Here is a 21,709-nt window from a genome sequence, read left to right as displayed (position 1 = left end):
AAGTGAGGAATGCTGGTGCTTGAGGCTCATCTGTTGCCCTGGTAAAATTAATGTGCCTCCCACAGTTTAAATTAAACGTGATATTTAAGATGAAAATTTAGTGAGAGTGCCACAGTATCTGTCACATTTGCCTTAAAATGTTTGAACATCAGCAAACTGTTTTCTGAAAACTGATTCATTCCAAAGTTTTAAAAAATAATCTTGAGCAAGATTTGTTTTAACTCTCCAGTGTGAAATATGAAAAGGAGAGATGAAATTTGATCATTAAATCCTGCAGCACAGTAGTTAGCAATGAAAACTCAAGTGTGGTGGGATAGTGTAAACCATATTTACCTGTGTTGGAACATGTGAGCTCTTATTTGGTCCCTACTACTTACTATTTGTGTGCTGTAGGCAAGTTATATAGCTTTTTTAGGCTTTTGCATCTCTAAAATGGGAATATGAGCATTCTATATCCCTATTTCACTGATTGGTTGTGGGGTTCAAATGAGATATGTATAGGAACATGTTTTATAAACCACAGAGCATCATATAATTCTTAAGTAACATTACAATTACTGTACTTACACAATTAAAAGGAGATCTATACAATCTGCTTGATGACCATAATAAATGTATCTATTTAGATTTAATTCTGAGTTACTTATCTGTCATGAAGTTAAACTTTACTTAAGTTTATAGAAATGTAATAAACTGTACATAAAGTGTTGATTTGTAACTTGGAAAAGAGAAATGAGAAAAGAAAAAAGCCCTGGACAAAGGAATAAAGATAAGGACATTTTTATCAGTCCAGAGAGGTCAGTGGATTTTGGTTATGAATCTAACATGAAGTAAAATATTTAATTACATGAACCAATAATTTTTCATCTGCTAAAACATCCAGACACTAAGAAAAGCAAACAATCAATTGTTTCATTAGAAATATCCAGGAGTTAATAAACAAGAGCTTATATTCCTCAGGGGATTATCAGTCTGAATAAATCCAAATGCCAATTTACTGTACAAGACACTTAGTAAAAGTTCTTTTGTCTATGATATACTGTATTTTTAAGTGCAAGTTATCTGCATTTAAAGCTAAAATGCTTGAGGTATACACAGCATATCTTACAGAAGCTTTGGAATGTGTTTTTTAGATTATGCCTATTTTGGGAGCTACAGTTTAAGTTATAAAAGGCCACGACATTTTCTGGTTTACTCCAACTGTTTTGCAACCTTGCTGGAAGGCAGAGAAAGTTATATCCCAAATGCACTATTATCAAAGAATAAGTTGAAAACTACACTATTTTAAAACTATAGATATTCTTTCAAACATATGTATGTCTAATAAGTGATTATTTAAACATAACAACATGGCCATACAATGAAAGACTCCATAACCATTAAAAATCCTGTTAAAATATTCAGCATTATTTTACAAAGCATTTCACCTGAATCTAACAAAGTTTTTAGACCTAATATCCATTTTTCAGCAACTCAGAGATAGAGGGTTAAATAATATCACAAGGAAACAATCACACAAATCCAGAATTTGGAACAATCTACAAGTCATCTGGTCTGATTTCTTCACAAAGAAAATGCCAGGGGAAAAAAATGGGGAGAGATGGTGCTTGCTTTAAAGGTATTTAAGATATCTAATACTCAAACATAACTTGTGATCCTGGGTGGACTGTGGTTCCAAAACAACAGCTAAAAAGAAATTCTGGGGATGACCAGTGAAGTCTGAATATGCAGTGAATATTAGATAATATTAGGGAATTATTCATTTTGTTATATGTGAAAATAATATTGTGATTATGTAGGAGAGTACCATTATTTTTGGAAAATGTATGCTTAAGTTTTTAGGGGTAAAGTATGACATCTATAATTTATTTTGAAATGGCTTAGCAATAAACAACGAAAATACAGGATACCCTAAATGTTTCTGTTCAGTTTAAGTTTCAAAAATTCAAAAGCTTAACTGCTATAAACTATTAAAAAACTATTTAAAGTTTTAATTATTTATTTTTTATACTTGTTTGTTTTTGTGAATTTTGAATAAATTTTTAATTTGTTCTCTGTTCCAGTCAACATTTGCCATTTTCAATCAGAGAAAAACTGAAACAAAAATTTATCATAAAAATTTATTCATCAAAATCACAAATCCAAATAAGTATAAAAATATAAATAATTAAATTTCAAATGTTGCTTTCTTGTCCATCTGTAGCAGTTAATCCTTTTAAGTCATTTAGGCCTTAAGGCTCCATTAAAACTTTGAAATGCCTATATATGAAAGATGCAAATATGGCAAAATTTTCATAATTATTAAATGTAGGTATAGAGATTTGGCTATTTATTGTAATATTCTTTCTACTTTTTCTGTATTAAAATTTAAATATTTTTTATAATAAAAAGTTAAAATAATATAAAAGAAGTTATAATTAAGAAGGCTGGGGTTACAGGCATGCACCACCATGCCTGGCTAATTTTTGTAATTGTTTTGTAAAGACTGGGTTTCACCATGTTGCCCAGGCTGGTCCTGAACTCCTGAGCTCAAGTGATCCACCCGCTGTGGCTTCCCAAAGTGCTGGGATTACAGACGTGAGCCATCACATCCAGCCCAGTATTTTCCATAAACCTATATTTATGAACACCATAAATATGTATTATCATAAACATGCATCTCTTTAAAAACATCCATTTTATATAGATTTACTAGTTGAAACATAATTGCTTAAAAGAGCTTTTAAAAGGGCTATTCTGATATTCGTAGGGTAAAGAATAGTTTCTTACTCTAAATTCATTAGCCTACCAATTATAGCTCTAATTTGATTATTAATCATCGTGGAATTTGATTTTTAAAATTTATTTTTAAATGATTTTTCTTTGTATCAGAATTTAACATAATCTAGAAAACAGAACTCTCAGAGGCATCCTTGCAGTCTGTTCTCAAAAACCCCTTGCCATCTTTAATTCCAATAGCTTTCCCCTCTACTCCATATACACACTATTCCTTCCTTCTTCCCTTTCTTTATTCCTTCATTCATTAAACACTTAATGAGTTTTTACTAAATACAGGGACATAAAGAATGTAGTCCCTGCCAAAAGAAAATCAAAACTCCTGGGAAGACATAAGTAGAATGGATAATTATAAACACTATGTTAAGTGTAACAATAAGAGATAAGTAGAGGGTTTTTCACTAGGAAGTGCTAAAGGGGTAGGTGCCACCAATGTGAGAGAAGGGAAGAAGCCAGAAAAGGTAAGTTTCAGAGGAGGAGGAGTCATCCAGGTAAAGAGCAGGATGAAAGGCATTTCTAGCAGTGGAGACGCATGTAAAAAGCTAAGATTCTGGGGAAATACAAATGGTACACTATTGCCAGATGTATTAAGTGTGAGGCAGGGAATGGGAAGAGCTGAAGCTACATAGATAGGCAGGAGCTGGATTACTGACATCTTGACTGCTGTGTCAACCTACAAATAGTGATTAGAATCTTCTTGCTCAACATTTATCTTCTAAGTTTTTGTTATGGACTTCTTGTTATAGACTTCAAGATCACAAAGTTCATTTCTATGTTTAAGATCTTTTTTTTTTGGCCCAAAGAGACTTTTAGGGGAAAAATATTGCAATTGTTAGATATATATCACTACAAGAATAATCATTTTGGGAAAAGACTTAAGAACAAATCTATCAAGAACTAGTCAGTTGCATAACTGAAAAGAATACAAACATGTAGCCTGGTGCCTTCTGAGCATGTCCACCTTTTTTCCCATTAAGAAAAACACTGTTTCAATGCTTCACAAGGCCTTCTGCAAGAGCCAGCAGTACCCTAATCACATTAATGTCCCTTGTGAAATAGGCATCCTGGTGAAGACTTGGTTGGCAGATGAACCAGAAACAAATGAAGTCTCCAATCTCAAAATGAAAACAGAAAACACTTTTCATTTTGTTTCAGCAGCACATATACTAAAACTGGACTTATACAGAGAAGATTAGCATGGCCCCTGCACAATGATCACACACAAATTCATATTCATGAAGAGTTCCATGCTTTTTGAAAAACAAAAAAAACCCAGAAAACATTTAATCATTGCCTCAGACCTAATAGTAAACCTGTAGGATGCACTTTTTAATCAGACAAGGTCAAACTGTACTTACATCTCGGGCTTTCACATAGAAGGCCTCTTGAAAAGCAGCTTCTAATGAGCCAATAAAAAATACAGGATGGCAATCACCATATCTATAGAAAAAATTAACTCTATTAATTAAAATACATTTCAAATTCACTTCAAAGTTTCACAAGTCTAATCAATGACTTTTAAGTAAATGTTGGGGCCAATGTTTACTGCATACTAAACATAAAAACATTTCTTTAAAAGCTTAGAAATGAACTTCATTGGCTTTCAGAACTCTTTTTGGCCTGTACTGATATACTAGAATACTGGAATTTTAAGTACACCTAGCAAATGAATTAATAAGCGCTATGAAACCATGCCATTTATAAGGAGAAATTCTTTATTACTCACTTTCAACTGATTTTTGTAGTTACATTAGCCTTATTTTCTCATTTTAGTTCATTTATTCCAGAATTCCAATACAGAGGGAAAAAACTTTCTTTTAAAAGTTTCCATATTACATTTCAACAGAAAATATCACTAAAAAATCATTTATACCAAATTGAGGATTAAACATTAATTCTCTTTATATTTGAACACCACAGCAGACTCTCAAATTCATACAAAACATGTTATATTCGACACTTAAGGAAGAAATGTAAAACAATTCCAAAAGAAAAAATTCAGTTGTATTTAAAATGTTTATTTTTAAATTTAATATTATTTTAAAGGATTTTCCATGTGACTGTCCTAGGATATACTAAAAATTAGTATACTATATCCTGGTCCTTTGAGAACAGAATAAAAATATTAAATTAGGATCCGTTTATTAAATGTCTATAAAGATAGAGAAATAAATGGAATCTATCTCTGAACTGGCATTAATGGTTTACTAGTTATTTCACATTGAACAGTATGTGTTTCACTATCAGGACTACATAAATTAACAAGTATATCCTTTGAATACTTTAAGGAGAAATTTTAAACAATCTATAATTAAAATTGCCAAAGAAAAAAATCACAATAGTATAAAAGAGCATCAATTTTATATAGTTAATGTCCTAACCCTACCTTGAAGAAAACTCTGCTGTAAATTGTAATAAGGCATCTCCTTCATTTTCTGCGTTTTCTGGCACTAAAAAACAAACAAAAGAAAAAACAAAAACAAAAAAAACAAAACAAATAGACACAGAAAACAAACCACATAACATCTAGTCCCACAGATAAGAAATATATTTAATCAATAAAGAGGAAATAAAATTAAATTTTAGCTTCTGTGACGTATCTGAGGGGACAGTTTAACTCAACATATATTAGATCTCATCAAATCAGAATCAAAAAGAACCTTAAAATATTCCAAGCTCATAAATTTTGAAAAACCAACAGACACAATCCTGCTAAGCATTTAAAATATGTGCCCAGTTGTCATTCAGGATTTCAGTGTTTTCTCTAAATAGATATCTTGTGACTAAATTATATTAAATGGGTCTGATATTATTTTAAAGACCTCATTAATTGAGAGAATAGCCAATTTTATGTAACATCACATCTATTTATGCCCACAGGAGTTCTCTAATTTCACAAAGCAAACAGGCCATTATTATTTTAGTGGCCATTTTGCATATAGCATTGCTTGTTATTCTATAATATGCATTTTGTAAGTGGAAGTCAAAGAGCTGACACAGTTAGTTTACTGTTTTCCTTTCAAAGATGGGTACCATTGAATGGAAAAGTAACATTACTAATCTTAAAACTGGCATCTCTAATAAGATGTGGGAAAACATTATCAGTCACAGAAAGTACACCTGGTTTGTTAATCAAACTCTAGCTTTAAAGAGAGACAGTCATAATTAATTATACATACAAAACAAAAGTTACACTCCCTTGCATTTTTAAATGAATTTTCCTAATGCACTGGGAATTTTTCAGCTTAATAAAATCAAAATTCAAAAGGCTGTGGTTCTAATGAAGAATGCCTACTCTCTGCTATCTTATCTTCCCAAACCTGGAGGTCAGTAAGAGATTTTTAAGTTTAATGTTCTTCATAAGTTTGTGTACTAGAAGAAAGAATTCTATTGCTGGACCCAAAGAGCTATTAATACTTACTCATTGGAGATTTTCTCAAGGCAGATGACGCCATGCCAAATACTTCTCCATCATCCACCCCAAATTCTGTAGCATCTTCAAAGTCATCTCCATCGCTATCACTAACCATATGAACATCGGTGCTTTGCTATTTAAGAAAAGTCCTGATTAGTTTGATGTTAATTTTGGCATATCAAATTCTAAGAATAAATTATATAATAACAGGACATAAGTGTTATAAAATTTTTATCAAATAAAATCATTTGCTAGAGTAAAGCTTACTAATTTTTCCTTTTAAGGCTCACATACTTTCTAAACTTGCTGTAATACCTGCAGACCAAAGGTTGGAGACTGAGGGAAAATGAAAAATGCTTACAAACTAAATACAGGGATTTTTTGTCTGTTTTTTCCCCAGCATATAGTACACAATTAAGAGAAATAAATGAGAAAATGTGTTCAACTGGAGAAGTCAGAGACAAAGTAAGCTATGAGTATCTCAAAAAGCTCACACTAATTTATATGTGGCAGGTAGAAGCAATGGTAGCATTTTTAAACTTTCTACTCCCTCACTGCAGTGGTTCTCAGGTTTCTGTTAGTGAAATATGGTACACTATCCTCATATTGTTATGGATTATAACATGAAATATATTATGTATGAAAGCTCTTTGTAAACTGAAGATGAGATGTAATAATAATGTTTTACATATGAATTGAATGTTTTAATTCAGTAAAAATTTATTGAGAATTACTACCTGCTGAGCATTATAAATATGCTCTATTTAGTTTGTTTTCAGCAACATCAGTTGAAAAGGTATTAAAGACAACAGCTTCAAAGAACTAGGCTGTTATTCTCTAGGCTGGAATGTGATTCTGAAATACTGAGATTTAAAACTTTTGGACTGGGTTGTAAGTACTGCTGAATATTCATGCCTTAAGTAAGAAGAGGGTCCAAGCAAGGTATCTGGCTACATGTTTGTCCATACTATGTTCAATAAATAAAGTCCATACTAAATTTTACTTATTTAGTAAATAAAATTTCTATCTTTTAAAATGTGGCGCTATGTACTTAAATTATAAAATGGGGAAACTAATGATCCTTCAGTCCATGCAGAAAAACCTAACGTATAGGTAAATATTTTGCCAGAAAAGCATTAATAGAAACAAAATTTAAGACTCATAAAATTAGCCTGGGCAACATGGCCAGACCTCATCTCTACAAAAAAAAAAAAAAAAAAATTCGGGCATGGTGGCTCACACCTGTAATTCCAGCACTTTGGGAGACTGAGGCGGATGCACCACCTGAGGTCCGGAGTTCGAGACCAGCCTGGCCAAGATGGTGAAACCCTGTCTCTACTAAAAATACAAAAAAAAAAAAAAATTAGCCAGGCATGGTGGCAGGTGCCTGTAATCCCAGCCACTTGGGAGGCTGAGGCAGGAAAATCACTTGAACTGAGAGGCGAAGGTTGCAATGATTTGAGAACATGCCATTGCGCTCCAGCCTGAATGACAAGAAACTCCGTCTGGGAAAAAAAACCAAAAAGCCTGGCATGATGGTGTACGCCTATGGTCCTAGATACTTGGGAGGCTGAAGTAGAAGAATTGCTTGAGCCCAGGAGGTCAAGGCTGCAGTGAGCCTTGTTTGTGCCACTGCACTCTAGCCTGGGTGACAGAGTGAGACCCTGCCTCAAAAAAACAAAGAAACAAACAAAAAGACTCATAAAAATTTAGCTAGAGGGAATGTCAGAGGTCAGACAGTTGTCAAATCATAGATTTTAAAGCTGGAAGGATCTTAAAAATCTGTCATTGGTGGTTTTCTAACTTTTTTTCACAGGGTTACCTCCCTCCCCTAGGCCCAAACAAAATATTACAAAAAATTACAATACATAAAAGTAGGACTACTCTGGTTGATTTGGGGAGAGGTCCATGGGGAGCTTAATGCTCTTGGAGTTGGCCTTTTCTTTCTTATATCTGTTGACACCTGGAGTATCTCCAAAGGATCTCAGGACCCTGTGAAACACTTTAAAACTGCTCATCTAGTGATTCTAAAAGTTCCAAATGAGGAAGTCAAGATATTTCTCATTATTTCTCTTAGTGTGCTCAGCACTTCCTCCTCAGGCATACTCAAGCATTAATGCAGAGAATCATAATAATAATGTTTTCCCTCTCATCTTTAAGACAATCTTTCTAATGCTTTGAATAGACAAGATAATGAAGATACACTTATTGGCTCAATAAATGATCATTCCCTTAATCATTTACCTGCTATCTTAATTCTAACACTATTTGTCACAGAAACACTGGTTCTCTTCCCTTAATTTTGTTAGTAGATCTAAGATGTCCTCCTGGTTTAAGCTAGCAACAGCTTAAAAACTCACAATCCCTTCTCACTTTAGAGCAGTGAAGGAGCCTCCTCACAGAACACCACATTTACTAGGACAACAGTGCTTGAGTTCCCTCTGTGTTTCGGGTAGTCAAATATCTGGAGCATGAAGTCCCCTTTAAATTTGAGGCTTAGTCTTAAACAGGTAAAGCTCAACATTTACAAGGTATACTACATGTTCCTTTACAGTGCTTAGCCAGGTTCACAGGCAAGTGAAAAGAAACAAAGGACCAGTACGACAAATCTCACATCCTGTATCAGGTAAGCTATCATTTCAGCCTTCGCTTAATCTTGCCTAGTCCTCACCCCTTCCTTTGAGAAGAATCAGGTTAAGAACAATGGGTGGGAGACATGGGAGAAACAAGCAACTGTTCTATATGTACTTCTTTCTATTCTTATCCTTTTTACCTTGCCGTCCCACATCTATCCTCCAAATCCAGTTCAATAAATTAGCTCCTTCCATAACAACAGGACCTTACCATACTAAGATAGTGATTTTAATATTCTCCATGTGTTTCCATTATTCATTTTCTCTTCAAAAAGTATAGACCCAAAACCTCTTAAAATCCCTAAAAACAAAATCCTATAACTACAACATCTTCAAAGGGAAGTATCTAAAAAGCCAATTTTGTTGAAAAAAAGTATATTTCAAATATGAATTATTGAAATATCTGCAAGAATGAGCTATTTAATTATGTATAAGGAACTCCTAGTCTCCTCATATTTTCTTATCAGACATCTAACAGGTTAGAAAAAGCTTTTTCTAAAAAATAAGATAAACAATCTTTTTTTCATTAGTGTTTGCTGATGAGAATAGATAATCTCTTGGTATCTGTCATGGCTGCCCCAAAATTCTTTAAATTCAGAAAACGTATTTATTCATAATTTTAAAAACAGCTGCCTGGCGCGGTGGCTCACGCCTATAATCCCAGAACTTTGGGAGGCCAAGGCGGGTAGATCACCCGAAGTTGGGAGTTTGAGACAAACCCAGTTTCGACTAAAAATACAAAATAAGCCAGGTGTGGTGGCGCATGCCTGTAATCCCAGTTATTCGGGAGGCCGAGGCAGGAGAAGAGCTTGAACTTGAAGGTGGAGGTTGCGGTAAGCCAAGATTGCACCACTGCACTCCAGCCTGGGCAACAAGAGCGAAATTTTGTCTCAAAACAAACACAAACAAACAAACAAACAGCTAAAAAAATTAGTGATTCTATTTTGGGCTGTTTAGTGCATTCATTTATCTCCTTTAACATTTGACAAACATCTACAAATCCCTGGCAAGCGCCACACTGTTTGGGCCTGTGTGAAAGATACAGCCTATCCTCTCTCAAGGAGCATCATATATTATAACAGAGTGATTAGTGCTATGACATGTAAATTCAGAAGAGAGCAACTAAATCATGGGGGACAGGAATTAGGGAAAAACTTCCTGGAGGAGATGATAACTAAACTGTTTAAGGCAAAAATTTAAAACTCCTAACTAGCATTAAAGCAAGCTTATAATTGGAGATGTTCCTTTCAGCAACATTCAGCAACTACCTATTATGTCAAGGCACTATGTTAAAAACTAAATATGTCAGCTTGGTGCGATGGCTCACACCTGTAACCCCAGCACTTTGGGAGGCCAAGGTGGGCAGATCACTTAAGGTCAGGAGTTTGAGACCAGCCTGGCCAACATGGTGAAACCCCATTTCTACTAAAAATACAAAAATCAGTGGGGCATGGCAGATGCCTGTAATCCTAGCAACTTGGAAGGCTGAGGCAGGAGAATCACTGAACCTGGGAGGTGGAAGTTTAGTGTGTGCCACTATATCCAGCTAATTTTTATATTTTTTGTAGACACAGGGTCTCACTATTTGCCCAGGCTGAGCATAAATTTAAACTATTTGTTAGGCAATTCCTGTATCTCTAATTCTTTGGGGTCAGTTACTAGAGTTTATTGTGTTCCTTTGGTGGTATCATATTTCCCAAATTCTTTATGACCCTTGTATTCTTGCAAAGGTGTCTGTGCATTTGATGAAAAAGTCACCTCTTCCAAACTTTATGGGCTGCCATCAGTAAGGAAAGACCTTCACCTGTGAGTGTGGAGAAAGGATAGGGAGAAACAGGCATCCTGGGGCATGCTGTGGCACTGGGTCTAAGGGCACAAGGTGCCCAGTGTGTTGTGTGTGGTGGCTTGAGATCTAGGGGGGCACCGAATCTTGTGAGTTCAGTTAGAGTCTGTGACATTGACACCTGTGTGATCCTTGATGGCAAGAGCTGTGGGAGGTCTGCAGAGGCTGCAAGGGCTACTGGAGTCCTCTGCTGTGCCTCTGTGTCCAGCAACAAAGGGCCATGGCTAGAAACAATAAAGACCAGAGCCAGTGGAATGCACATCCTCTGGTGTAGAGGCTGGCTGCAGACATGCCTCTGGCAGCAGATCCAAATGTAGGCTCAAGCACTGGGGTAAGTGCTGGAGACAGAAACAGGAGATGGGGAAGACTGTAAAAGCACATGTGGGATGGTGGAGACTGGAAGCTTGCTTATGCTCAATTGCAAGAACTTTAAGACTCTCTGTGTGTATGTGGGCAGCTGCAGGGCCATCTGTGATTGCAAGCACAGTGGTAGGGGCAGGAGCCAAGGGGCAGGATCAGCTGCTTATGCACATAAAACTGTGGGAGCCAGGGCTGGCAGCATGCAGTAGCCTAGCTGCAGGGGTAGGCCTCAGGTACATATAGTGATGGGTTTGAAAACTGTGATGAGTGGTCACAGAGCTGTTTTCAGGCACACATGCAGTAGATGTGCTGTGTCCCTGTGTCAAAGACCCATGGTGGCAGCAGCTGGGGTGGCTCTGGGGAGAAGGGATTCCAGGTGCTTAGGCATCTGAAAAATATAAAGTTTGTTGAGGAGGGACTCTAGGCCCAAGCAGGAGGAGCTCAGGTGACTCCAGGTAGAGAAGAGGGAGAAAAGTGGTAGTTTACACACCCAGAAACTGCAAAGGCTTCTGGGCTGGGTTCCCAGTCCAGAACAACTATAGCAGTAGCAGTCTTGCAGCTCTGGGTCTTTGTCCATTTTTTAACTGGGCTATTATATTACTTAGTTTTAGGAGTTCTCTATATTTTATAGACATTGATCCCATATTGGATGTATAAACTGCAAATATTTTCTCCCACTCTGTGGGTTGCCTTTTTAACTCCACTGCTAGTGTTTTTTGATGCACCTAAGTTTTTAATTTTCACTAAGTCTAATTTCTCTATTTTTTCTTTTGTTACCTGTACCATTAGTGTCATAACCAAGAAACCATTGCCAAATCCAATGTAATAAAACTTCTGCCCTATGTTTTCTTTTAACAGTTGTATTGTTTTAGATCTTACAATTAGGTCTCTAATATATTTTGAGTTTATTTTTGCATATTCTATTAAGTAAGGATCCAATTAATTCTTTTGCATGTGGCTATCCAGTTTTCCCAGTACCATTTGTTAAAAAAAAACTATTCTTTCTCCATTGAATGGGATTAGTGCCCTTGTCAAAAATCATTTCATCGGGCCAGGTGCAGTGGCTCACGCCTGTAATCCCAGCACTTTGGGAGGCCGAGGCAGGTGGATCACAAGATCAAGAGATCGAGACCATCCTGGTCAACATGGTGAAACCCCGTCTCTACTAAAAATACAAAAAATTAGCTGGGCATGGTGGCGCGTGCCTGTAATCCCAGCTACTCAGGAGGCTGAGGTAGGAGAATTGCCTGAACCCAGGAGGCGGAGGTTGCGGTGAGCCAAGATCATGCCATTGCACTCCAGCCTGGGTAACAAGAGCGAAACTCCGTCTAAAAAAAAAAGAAAAAAAATCATTTTATCATAATATGCTGGTAGGCTGGGGTTTATTTTGGGGTTATTATATTACATTGGTCTATATGTCAGTCTTTATGCTAGCACTGCGCTGTCTAGATTACTGTATCTTTTTACTAAATATTGAAATCAGGAAGAGTGAGTCCTCTGGCTTTGTTCTTTTTCAGGATTGTTTTGGCTATTCAAGGTCCCATGAAATTCCTTATAAATTTTAGGGTTTTTCTATTTCTGCAAAAAAATACCATCGGAATTCTGATAGAGATTTCTGTAAACAGCTTTGGGCACTATGGACATTTGAACAATATTAAGCCTTCCAACCCATGTACATGAAATATGTTTCCACTTATTTGTATCTTCTTTAATTTTTCAGCAATGTTTGGTAGCTTTCATAGTACAAGTCTTCCACTTCTTTTGTTAGTTAATCCCTAAGCATCATTCTGTTTGATGCTGTTGTCATTGGAATTGTTTTTCTCATTTTCTGTTCAGTTTCTTGACTATTGGTTTATAGAAATGCAAGTGATTTTTGTGTTGACTTTGTATACTGTGATTTTGCTGAATTCATTTTTTAGTTTCAATAGTTTTTCAAAAATGTAATCTTTGGAGTTGTCTACATATAAAATCATATCATCTGTGAACAGAGATTATTTTAAATCTTCCTTTTATTTCTTTTTCTTTTTTTTTTTTTTTTTGCCCTGGCGAGAACTTCCAGTACTATGTCAAATAGAAGTGATGAAAGGGGACATGCTTATCTTCTTTCTGATTTTAGAGAAAAGTTTTCATTCTTTTGCCCTTGAGTATGATCTTTGCTGTGAGTTTTTCATACATGTCTTTTAGTATGTTGAAGTAGTTTTCTTCTATTTCTAGTTTTACCATGAAAGGGTGTTGAATGTTGTCAAATGCTTTTACTGCATCAATTGAGATGATGACGTGTTTTCCTTCACTCTGTTAATGTGCTGTATTACATCAAGGATCCCATTATCTCTTGCTTGTGCTAGCACAACAGACTCATACCTGATTTCTCTGTCTTCAGTCTTGCTTCCCTTAAATCTAGCCTGAGCACAGCAGAATTTTCTTAACTAAAATGTGTATTTGTAAGGAGATATCACTCCCCACTTAAAAGTCTTTTACTGCTGGCCAGGCATAGTAGCTCATTCCTGCAATCCCAGCACTTTGGAAGGCCAAGGTGGGTGGATCACTTGAGATCAGGAGTTACCATCCTGGCCAACGTGGCAAAACCCCGTCTGTACTAAAAATACAAAAATTTCACCGAGAATGGGGGTGGGCACCTATACTCCCAGCTACTTGGGAGGCTGAGGAACAAGAATCGCTTGTACTGGAGAGGTGGAGGCTGCAGTGAGCCAAGATTGCACCACTGCACTCCAGCTTGGGTATCAGGGCAACACTTCATCTCAAAAAAAAGTCTTTTACTGCTCTCTACAGTTCAAGTTCTCAATGTGTCATATAAGACTTATTCACTTTCACCTCATCTCTTATGTTCCTTTCCCCCCCCCACTTTCTTCTGCACTAATAGCAACCTATGCTTATTTCTTCTCATTTGCTACATCAAATCATGCTTATTCCTCTGAATGGAATGAATGGAATATGATTCCTTTGATTCTTTATTTGGCTGTGACTCATTCTTTATAATTCAGTTTGGATGTTAATTCCTCTAGTCTTTTTTCTTTTATTTTCTTTATTTTTAAAAAATATTCATTTACAAATAACTACTATGTATCTGTTACATGTCAGGCACTATGCTAGGTGTTAGGGCTACAAAGGGGAGAAAGGCAAACATGGCTCTTGCCTGTAAGCATTCTTGAAAGTTACAACCTTCCCCCATATCTATGGTCCCTTAGCATCTCATGCTTGCCTCAATTTTCTCATTAATCATGTAATATAAAATTATAATTTATATTTGTCTGACTAGTACATAGTGAGCATTCAATAAATCTTCCTTTAGCCATACTTATAAACTAATGCTTTTAACATTACATTAGAAACGTTTTGTTTTTGTTTACATTTTTGGATTGCCTCTCCTTCTTCAATGTCAACTGAGAACCAAACAATTCCCAAGGAGTCAGAGTCAACAAGGCCCCCACACTGTCTCACCCAAGCAACTCAGGATAAATTGTTACCTAGCTAGGTATCCAGAAATATGGAAAAAATCTTTAAATGGGGGCTCAGGAACAAGGGGAGGATGAGAAGAAAAAATATTAAATGATCATAAAGAAACTGTATTTGTAAGGCCAGAGAAATGGTGTAAGAATCAAAATTGTCCCAGCTAAAGGACGCATAACTACAATCCATAAAATCTAAAACTTGAATTTAACTGCTGGTCTCAAATATTTTCTTCCTAACTCAGTTTAAGAAAGTCAATAGCCAAATGATGATTGTTGGCTGGGTGCAGTGGCTCACACCTGTAAACCCAGCACTTTGGGAGGCCGAGGAAGGCAGATCAGTTGGAGTCAGGAGCATAAAACCAGTCTGGCCAACATGGCAAAACCCCATCTCTACTCAAAAAAATTAGCCAGGTGTGGTGGCACATGCCTGTAGTCCCAGCTACTTGGGAGGCTAAGGCACAAGAATTGCTTGAACCCATAGGGAGGAGGCTGCAGTGAGCTAAGATCATGCCACTGCACTTTAGCCTGGGTAGCAGAGCAAGACTCTGTCTCAAAAAACAAAAACAAAAGCAAGATTGTCTTAAAACACATGAAGTCATGTAGAAGAGTAGAACCAGAAGAAAGCAGAATCACTGAGTGAATGGTACAATTACACGTATTTCAACTTAATATAAGGAAGACAACAGAAAAGGCTGCTCAACAATGAAACTGGTTATAAGATATTATGTCTAATAATAATAAGATATTATTACTCAGTAATAATAACGTATTACTGAGGTTGTGACTGTTTTAGTTTGGCAAAGCCTTCCAATCCCACATTATCATTTTCTCAAAATAACCTAAATAATGTGCTAGCCTCACAAACACTGCTCTTCACTATATGGAACTGACTTCTCTCTGCTGTTTGGACCACCCAAATAACACATATAATGGTGAGGGTGAGAGAAGAAAATAAATGAAGTGAAATGTTGTGTGCAACACTATCCCTGTCACCTCTCAGAGAGGACATAGAATAATTAAGAATTTTGGTTGGTAGGCTGGGCACAGTAGCTCATGTCTGTAACCCCAGTACTTTGGGAGGCTGAGGCAGGTGAATCATGAGGTCAGGAGTTCAAGACCAGCCTGGCCTACATGGTGAAACCCCGTCTCTCCTAAAAATACAGAAAATTAGCTGGGCATAGTGGCAAGTGCCTGTAATCCCAATTACTCAGGAGGCTGAGGCAGGAGAAGTGCTTGAATCTGGGAGGCAGAGGTTGCAGTGAGCCGAGATAACGCCACTACACTCCAGCCCTGGCAACAGAGTGAGACTCCATCTCAAAAAAAACAAAAAAAAAAACAAACCAGAAATTTGGTTGGGGCTAGCTGGCCACCTTTTAATGTTAGTGGATTTTTGGAGACCAAGTACAGCATAGTATAATGTAACACAGTCATATTATTAGCAGGGGAGAAAGCTTTCTTCTCAGTGGTTTTCTAAAATATGTTAAAAACCAGAGTGGCAAATTATAATTTTCACAGGATGATTAGAGACTACAGCTTCAATTACGTAGCTCCATTTCTCTTTCACATATTTAAGTGATATAAATACATATTCAAAGGATGGCTGGAGATGTCCTGTGATAGCTTTCATAATGGTTGTCCAAAATATACAGGCAGTTTAAATAAAAATGAGCAACCACATTTTGCATAGACTGTAAGTAGAAAAAGGTTTTATTGGACAAGCCTAAGCTTTTAAATACTTGAATTGTGCTCTACCTAATTTAAGGCTGGGTGCGGTGGCTCACATTTTTTTAATTTTTATTTTTGGAGACAGGATCTCACTCTGTCACCCAGGCTGGAGTACAGTGGTGCGATCTCAGCTCACTGCAACCTCCACCTCCTGTGTTGGAGCAATTCTTGTGCCTTAGCCACCAGAGTAGCTGGGATTATGGGTACACATCACAACGCCCGGCTCATTTTTTTGGATTTTTAGTAGATACTGGGTTTCGTCATGTTGGCTAGGCTGGTTGGTCTCGAATTCCTGGCCTCAAGTTTTCTGCCCATCTCGGCCTCCCAAAGTGCTAGGATTACAGGTGTGAGCCACTGTGTCCAGCCTAGAGCGTTATTTGTTAGCCCAACAGATCTAAGTAAAAATCATTTCAACCAATTCACCTGAATTCTGTCTGTTGAAACATGAAACTAATAGAGCAATAAGGAGTACCTTAGTAATAACTTTGCATGGACACAGTTTCTGCCTTCAAAAATTTACTGAGATTTAATTCATGCTACATTATCTATTCATTGCTCTGGCAGATAAAAAAGAAAGGGAAATGGACAGGTAGGTGGGGGATAAGGTTTCTGTTCAATGAAAAGCTAGCAAACAGGCTTACTTCTTCTGACTGTTCCCGGATCTGTGCAGGTGAAGATCTTCTTCCCACTGTAAGTCGATGGCAGGGGTAAGAGAGCCCTGATTCAGCAAGACACATCTGCAAAAAGTAGAATTCATCATTTGTAAACAAAATACAGCCATGTTTCACAAGAGGATTTTATTTTTTAGAAATTTTCTATTACTGCTGAAGCTAGATTAGAAAGCTTACTCTAGTTGCCTGGGTATTACATTACCAGGAGGGCTTTGAAAATTTGAAATTCTTCCACACATGGGATGTTTCAGTAGCCAAGGCTAATTTTCATTAGATAATAGACTGGGGCTCTAGGAAACCACAGTGAACCCAAACTAAGGCATATCATACATACTCACCCCCAAACCCCCACTGCCCCAATGTGTGTCTGCTACTTTTCTGATTAGTAAAGTAATACCTGTTTCCTAACTCCCAGGCCAGTAAGGATAGAAAAATAAAATTGTAAGTGAGATACAGAATTTAAAATTTCCATAAGATACATATGCCAAAAATATACAAAAGCATAAGTTTGGGTTTTACCCTAAAGTAATCTCTTACCCAAAGTAATCTCTCAGAAAAGAGAAAGATGCCTTATATTTGACTGGCTACAAAAGTTCTCCTGTTACAGGGTGCTTCCTCAAATACTTCATTTTCAATGTACTGTTTGGACAGATTAGCCTTAAATAACCTAAGTCAATGATGCTTCAGGTTCTCACAGTTTACTTCTCAAAACTGGTTAATAAAGAAGACAATGATAAGACATGATTATTCCTAGTGGTATGATCTCACAATTCCAAGTATTAAAAGCCCTTGTAAACAAGCCTTTAAAAGACACTTTGAAAAATGTCTTGGGAAGATGATTAATATACATATATATGACAAATGAAACCAAAACAAAACAAAAAATAAGCAAATGAAAAAATTACAACTGTCCTAATGACACCTAAATATAGATAGTATTAGTACTTTCTCCATAGCATAGGGATAATAAGGTTGAGTTTATGGGTAAAACAATGAGAAAATGCCTAGCACACAGTAGTGGCTCAACAAACATTACTCTTTTTACTATTCTGTAAATGTCTGTGGCTTGAGATAAAACGTCCAGTGAGAAGGATGGACTCTAGAAAACATGACTTTAATGGAACCACTGTTACCTTCTATCCTGGGATCTTTCTAAGTTACCCTGTTCCTTAATTAACCCAACAGTAGTTATCTTATTAAATTCAATTATTTTGTCTTTACAATGCCAATCAAAAAGAAAAAAAAAGGGACCCCAGTGGTGATGATGATGCCTATAATATTAACTTTATTTTAGGTATGTGTATCCAATTAAATAAACTGACAGTTATACTACATCAACAAAAAAAGTTTATGCATTTAAATTATCCAAAGAAAACCGTTTTTTACAAAAATAATAATTGTTTTACAGTATTTATATTCAGCCCACATCTTAAGGAAAAAGTAGCTATAGTAGGCAAGAATTTAATTGTTCTTGTCAGCTGTCAATGATTGAAATATAAGGATAGTAAATCATTGTTTTGACAAGATATGAAGAAAAATGACCAAAATTAAGTAAATTTGCTCTGTTAAAAAGTAATTCACGGAAGAGGCAGGCACTTAACAAATTATTGTTGATTGCTAAAGGAACTTTTTTCTATTTAATAACGGAAGACAGCTAAGTATGGAATGGACTTATAAAGTCAGAGTGTCTTGAGTTCAAATTCACTTCTACTATTCACTCGAATCAATATTTTACATCTTAAAGCTAAGTTTCCTGGCTGAGTGTGGTGGCTCATGCCTGTAATTCCAGCACTTTGCAAGGCTGAGGCAGGAGGATTGCTTGAGCTCAGGAGTTCAAGACCAGCCTGGGCATCATAGTGAGACCTTGTCTCTAAAAACATAAACAAAAGATTGGCTGGATGTGGTGATGCACACCTGTAGTCCCTGCTACTTGGGCTGCTAAGGCAGGGGATCATTTGAGCCTAGGTGATCAACGCTGCAGTGAGTTGTGATCATGCCACTGTACTCCAGCCTGAGTGACAGTAAGACCATGTCTCCAAAAAGGGAAAAAACAATTAGCTGGCCATGGTAGCATACAAACATAGTCCCAGATATTACAGAGGCTGAGATGGCAGGATTGCTTGAGCCCAGGAAGTCAAGGCTGCAGAGAGCTGGGATCATGCCACTGTATTCTAGCCTGGGTGATAGAGTGAGACTCTGTCTCAAAAAAAAAAAAAAAAAAAAAAAAAAATCACTAAGTTTCTGTTGTATAAAATTAACATGACCTTTCCTAACAGGCCTTCTGTGAGGATGGCTTAAATGAGAATACACTTGCTATACAGTGATATTCCATCACTCTTTTCTTCTTAACAGACAGTATTTAGTGTTAAGAACATACTATGTGATTCTTAAACTATGTACTATAGGCACAGGGTTCTTGAGATTCTTTCAGGAGTTCCATAAGGTCAAAATTATTTCAAAATAATACTTAAATGGCATTAGACTTTTTCAATGTGCTTTTTTTAAAATCTATCTATCTATCTATCTAATCTATCTATCTAATCTATCTATCTATCTATCTGAGATGGAGTCTCGCTCTGTCACCCAGTCTGGAGTGTGGTGGTGCCATCTCAGCTCACTACAACCTCCACCTCCCAGGTTCAGGCAATTCTCCTGCTTCAGCCTCTAAAGCAGCTGGGATTACAGGTGTATGCCACCATGCCAAGTTAATTTTTGTATTTTTGTGGTGACAGGGTTTTACCAAGTTGGCCAGGCTGGTTGTGAATTCCTGACCTCAGGTGATCTGCCTGCCTCGGCCTCCCAAAGTGCTGGGATTACAGATGTGAGACACCATGCCTGGCCACACTGTGTTTTATACTGATGTTAAAAAGCAATGGTGGGCAAATCTGCTGGTACTTCAGCACAAAAAGGTAGTAGCACCAAACTGTTAAAATCCCCAGTTCATGTACTCACTGTAAAAACGGCAGTTTCATTTAAGAATGTCCCTGTTAAATCAGTAAAAAATTATGACTTTTAATTAAATTTGACTCTCAATATGTCTTTTAATATTCTATGTGACAAATGAGAAGTATGTATAAAGCACTTGTGCGGCATACCGAAGAAGGATAATAGATCAAGAAAAAGCACTTGTGTTTTGAGTTACATGCTGAACCAGCTACTTTTTTCATGAAACACCATTACCACTTAAACAAATGATAGGCAGACAAACTGTGGTTATTTGGATTTGGTATTTGGATAAGTATCCCTTATTCCAAACACTTGGGACCAGAGGTGTTTCGGACTTTGAACTGTTTTCAATTTTGGAATATTTGCATCATATGTACCTAAACAGCTGAGCTTTCCGAATCTAAAAATCATTTTAAATCTTTAATGATCCAATGAGCATTTCCTTTTAATGTCATGTTGCTGCTCAAAAAGTTTCAGACTTCCAGATTGTGGTACTCAACTATAATTGAGTATCCCTAATTGCTGAACGTTTTCTCCAAAATGAATGAAGTAAGACTACTACTTCAAGAAACAGGTCTGACAGTATTAATTGCCAATGACAAAATTTGAGTTTTCAAATAAAAATTAAGGGTTTTAAAAACTATCAGCCATCATGAGCTTGACAGCTTCTCAATGCTTAAATCCTTTGTGATGAGTTCAGTGGTGATATTAATATAATAGACACATTTTTTGATATCATATAATGAAATATGTCAACATTTAGAAAATCTGTATAGCTCACAAGACCAATATTCTCCAAATGAACAGTGAGTGCATAATGTTATAAAATGCATGGATAAAGGTTTAATTCATAGTGTGAGGAAGACCAGTGTATCTTACAATGACAAAGTATTAATACAAAAGGTATACTGATATGGCTCCAGATTCTACATTAACATTTAGTTCAACTTGAGAAAGTGGGTTGCCACATAAAATAATTAAAATGAAAAAAAAAAAGAAACTAACCTTTAGGAAACTAACACTTCTCAAGTTCTAGTTTAGTATCAAAGAAGAATATCTATAATTGTTTGAAAAGACTATTAAAATACTCCTCCTTTTTCCAACTACAGATCTGTATGAGGTCAGATTTTCTTCGTATCTTCAACCAAAAAAATTCATTACAACAGGTTAAATGAAGAAGAAGGAAGACATGAAAATCCAGTTGTCTTCAATTAAGACAGACATTAAAGAGATTTGTAAAAGTATAAAAACAATGTCACTTTAGTTACCGAGTTTTTAGAAAATATAATTACTTTATATAAAAATGCTATTTTGGCAGGGCACAGTGGCTTACACCTGTAATCCCAGCACTTTGGGAGGCAGATGTGAGTGGATCGCCTGAGGTCAGGAATTCAAGACCAGCCTGGCAAACATGGTGAAACCCCATCTCTACTGAAAATACAAAAATTAGCCAGGTGTGGTGGTGTGTGCCAGGTGTGGTAGCTACAGGAGGCTGAGGCAGGAGAATCGCTGGAACCTAGGAGGAGGAGGTTGCAGTGATCCGAGATCATGCTATTGCACTCCAGCCTGGGCAACAGAGCAAGACTCTGTCTCAAGAAAAAAAAAAAAAAAAAGCTATTGATATTAACATGTAATTCACTTGTTACCTTAAATATTAGTTTTTCTTCAATATTAATTTTTAGAATGGTAAATGTCAATGGATATAATCCACATTAAAAAAAGCTCTTTGGGGTCTTTGATGATTTCTTTACAAGTGCGATCCTGAGACCAAAAAGCTGTGAACTGCTGAACTATGCAAAGTGTACATGTGCAACTAACTTTCATGAATAATGATTTTTTTTTTTTTTTTTTTTTTTAGACGGAGTTTCGCT

The 21,709-nt window shown here is 36.4% G+C and overlaps 1 protein-coding gene and 1 non-coding gene across 3 annotated transcripts in view; one reads left to right on the top strand and one right to left on the bottom strand.

The window, feature by feature from the left end:
* Nucleotides 1-21,709, bottom strand: part of FAF1 (Fas associated factor 1) — a 527,910-nt gene that overhangs the window by 138,144 nt on the left and 368,057 nt on the right. For both annotated transcript variants that reach the window (XM_032297137.1, XM_032297138.1), the window contains exons 9-12: nucleotides 16,863-16,958; nucleotides 6,197-6,323; nucleotides 5,162-5,225; nucleotides 4,134-4,215 (exon numbers count right to left, since the gene is read on the bottom strand). In XM_032297137.1, the coding sequence (XP_032153028.1) occupies nucleotides 4,134-4,215; nucleotides 5,162-5,225; nucleotides 6,197-6,323; nucleotides 16,863-16,958 (369 nt within the window). The remainder of the gene's footprint in view (nucleotides 1-4,133; nucleotides 4,216-5,161; nucleotides 5,226-6,196; nucleotides 6,324-16,862; nucleotides 16,959-21,709) is intronic.
* On the top strand, nucleotides 3,922-4,030 carry LOC116564188. The gene has a single exon (XR_004274777.1). It is a non-coding gene; the product is annotated as a U6 spliceosomal RNA (small nuclear RNA).

The sequence above is a fragment of the Sapajus apella genome, unplaced genomic scaffold (assembly GCF_009761245.1).
Source record: "Sapajus apella isolate SASKATOON/1434 unplaced genomic scaffold, GSC_monkey_1.0 scaffold36, whole genome shotgun sequence".
Classification (NCBI taxonomy): domain Eukaryota; kingdom Metazoa; phylum Chordata; class Mammalia; order Primates; family Cebidae; genus Sapajus; species Sapajus apella.
This window is presented reverse-complemented; position numbering and strand designations above follow the sequence as displayed.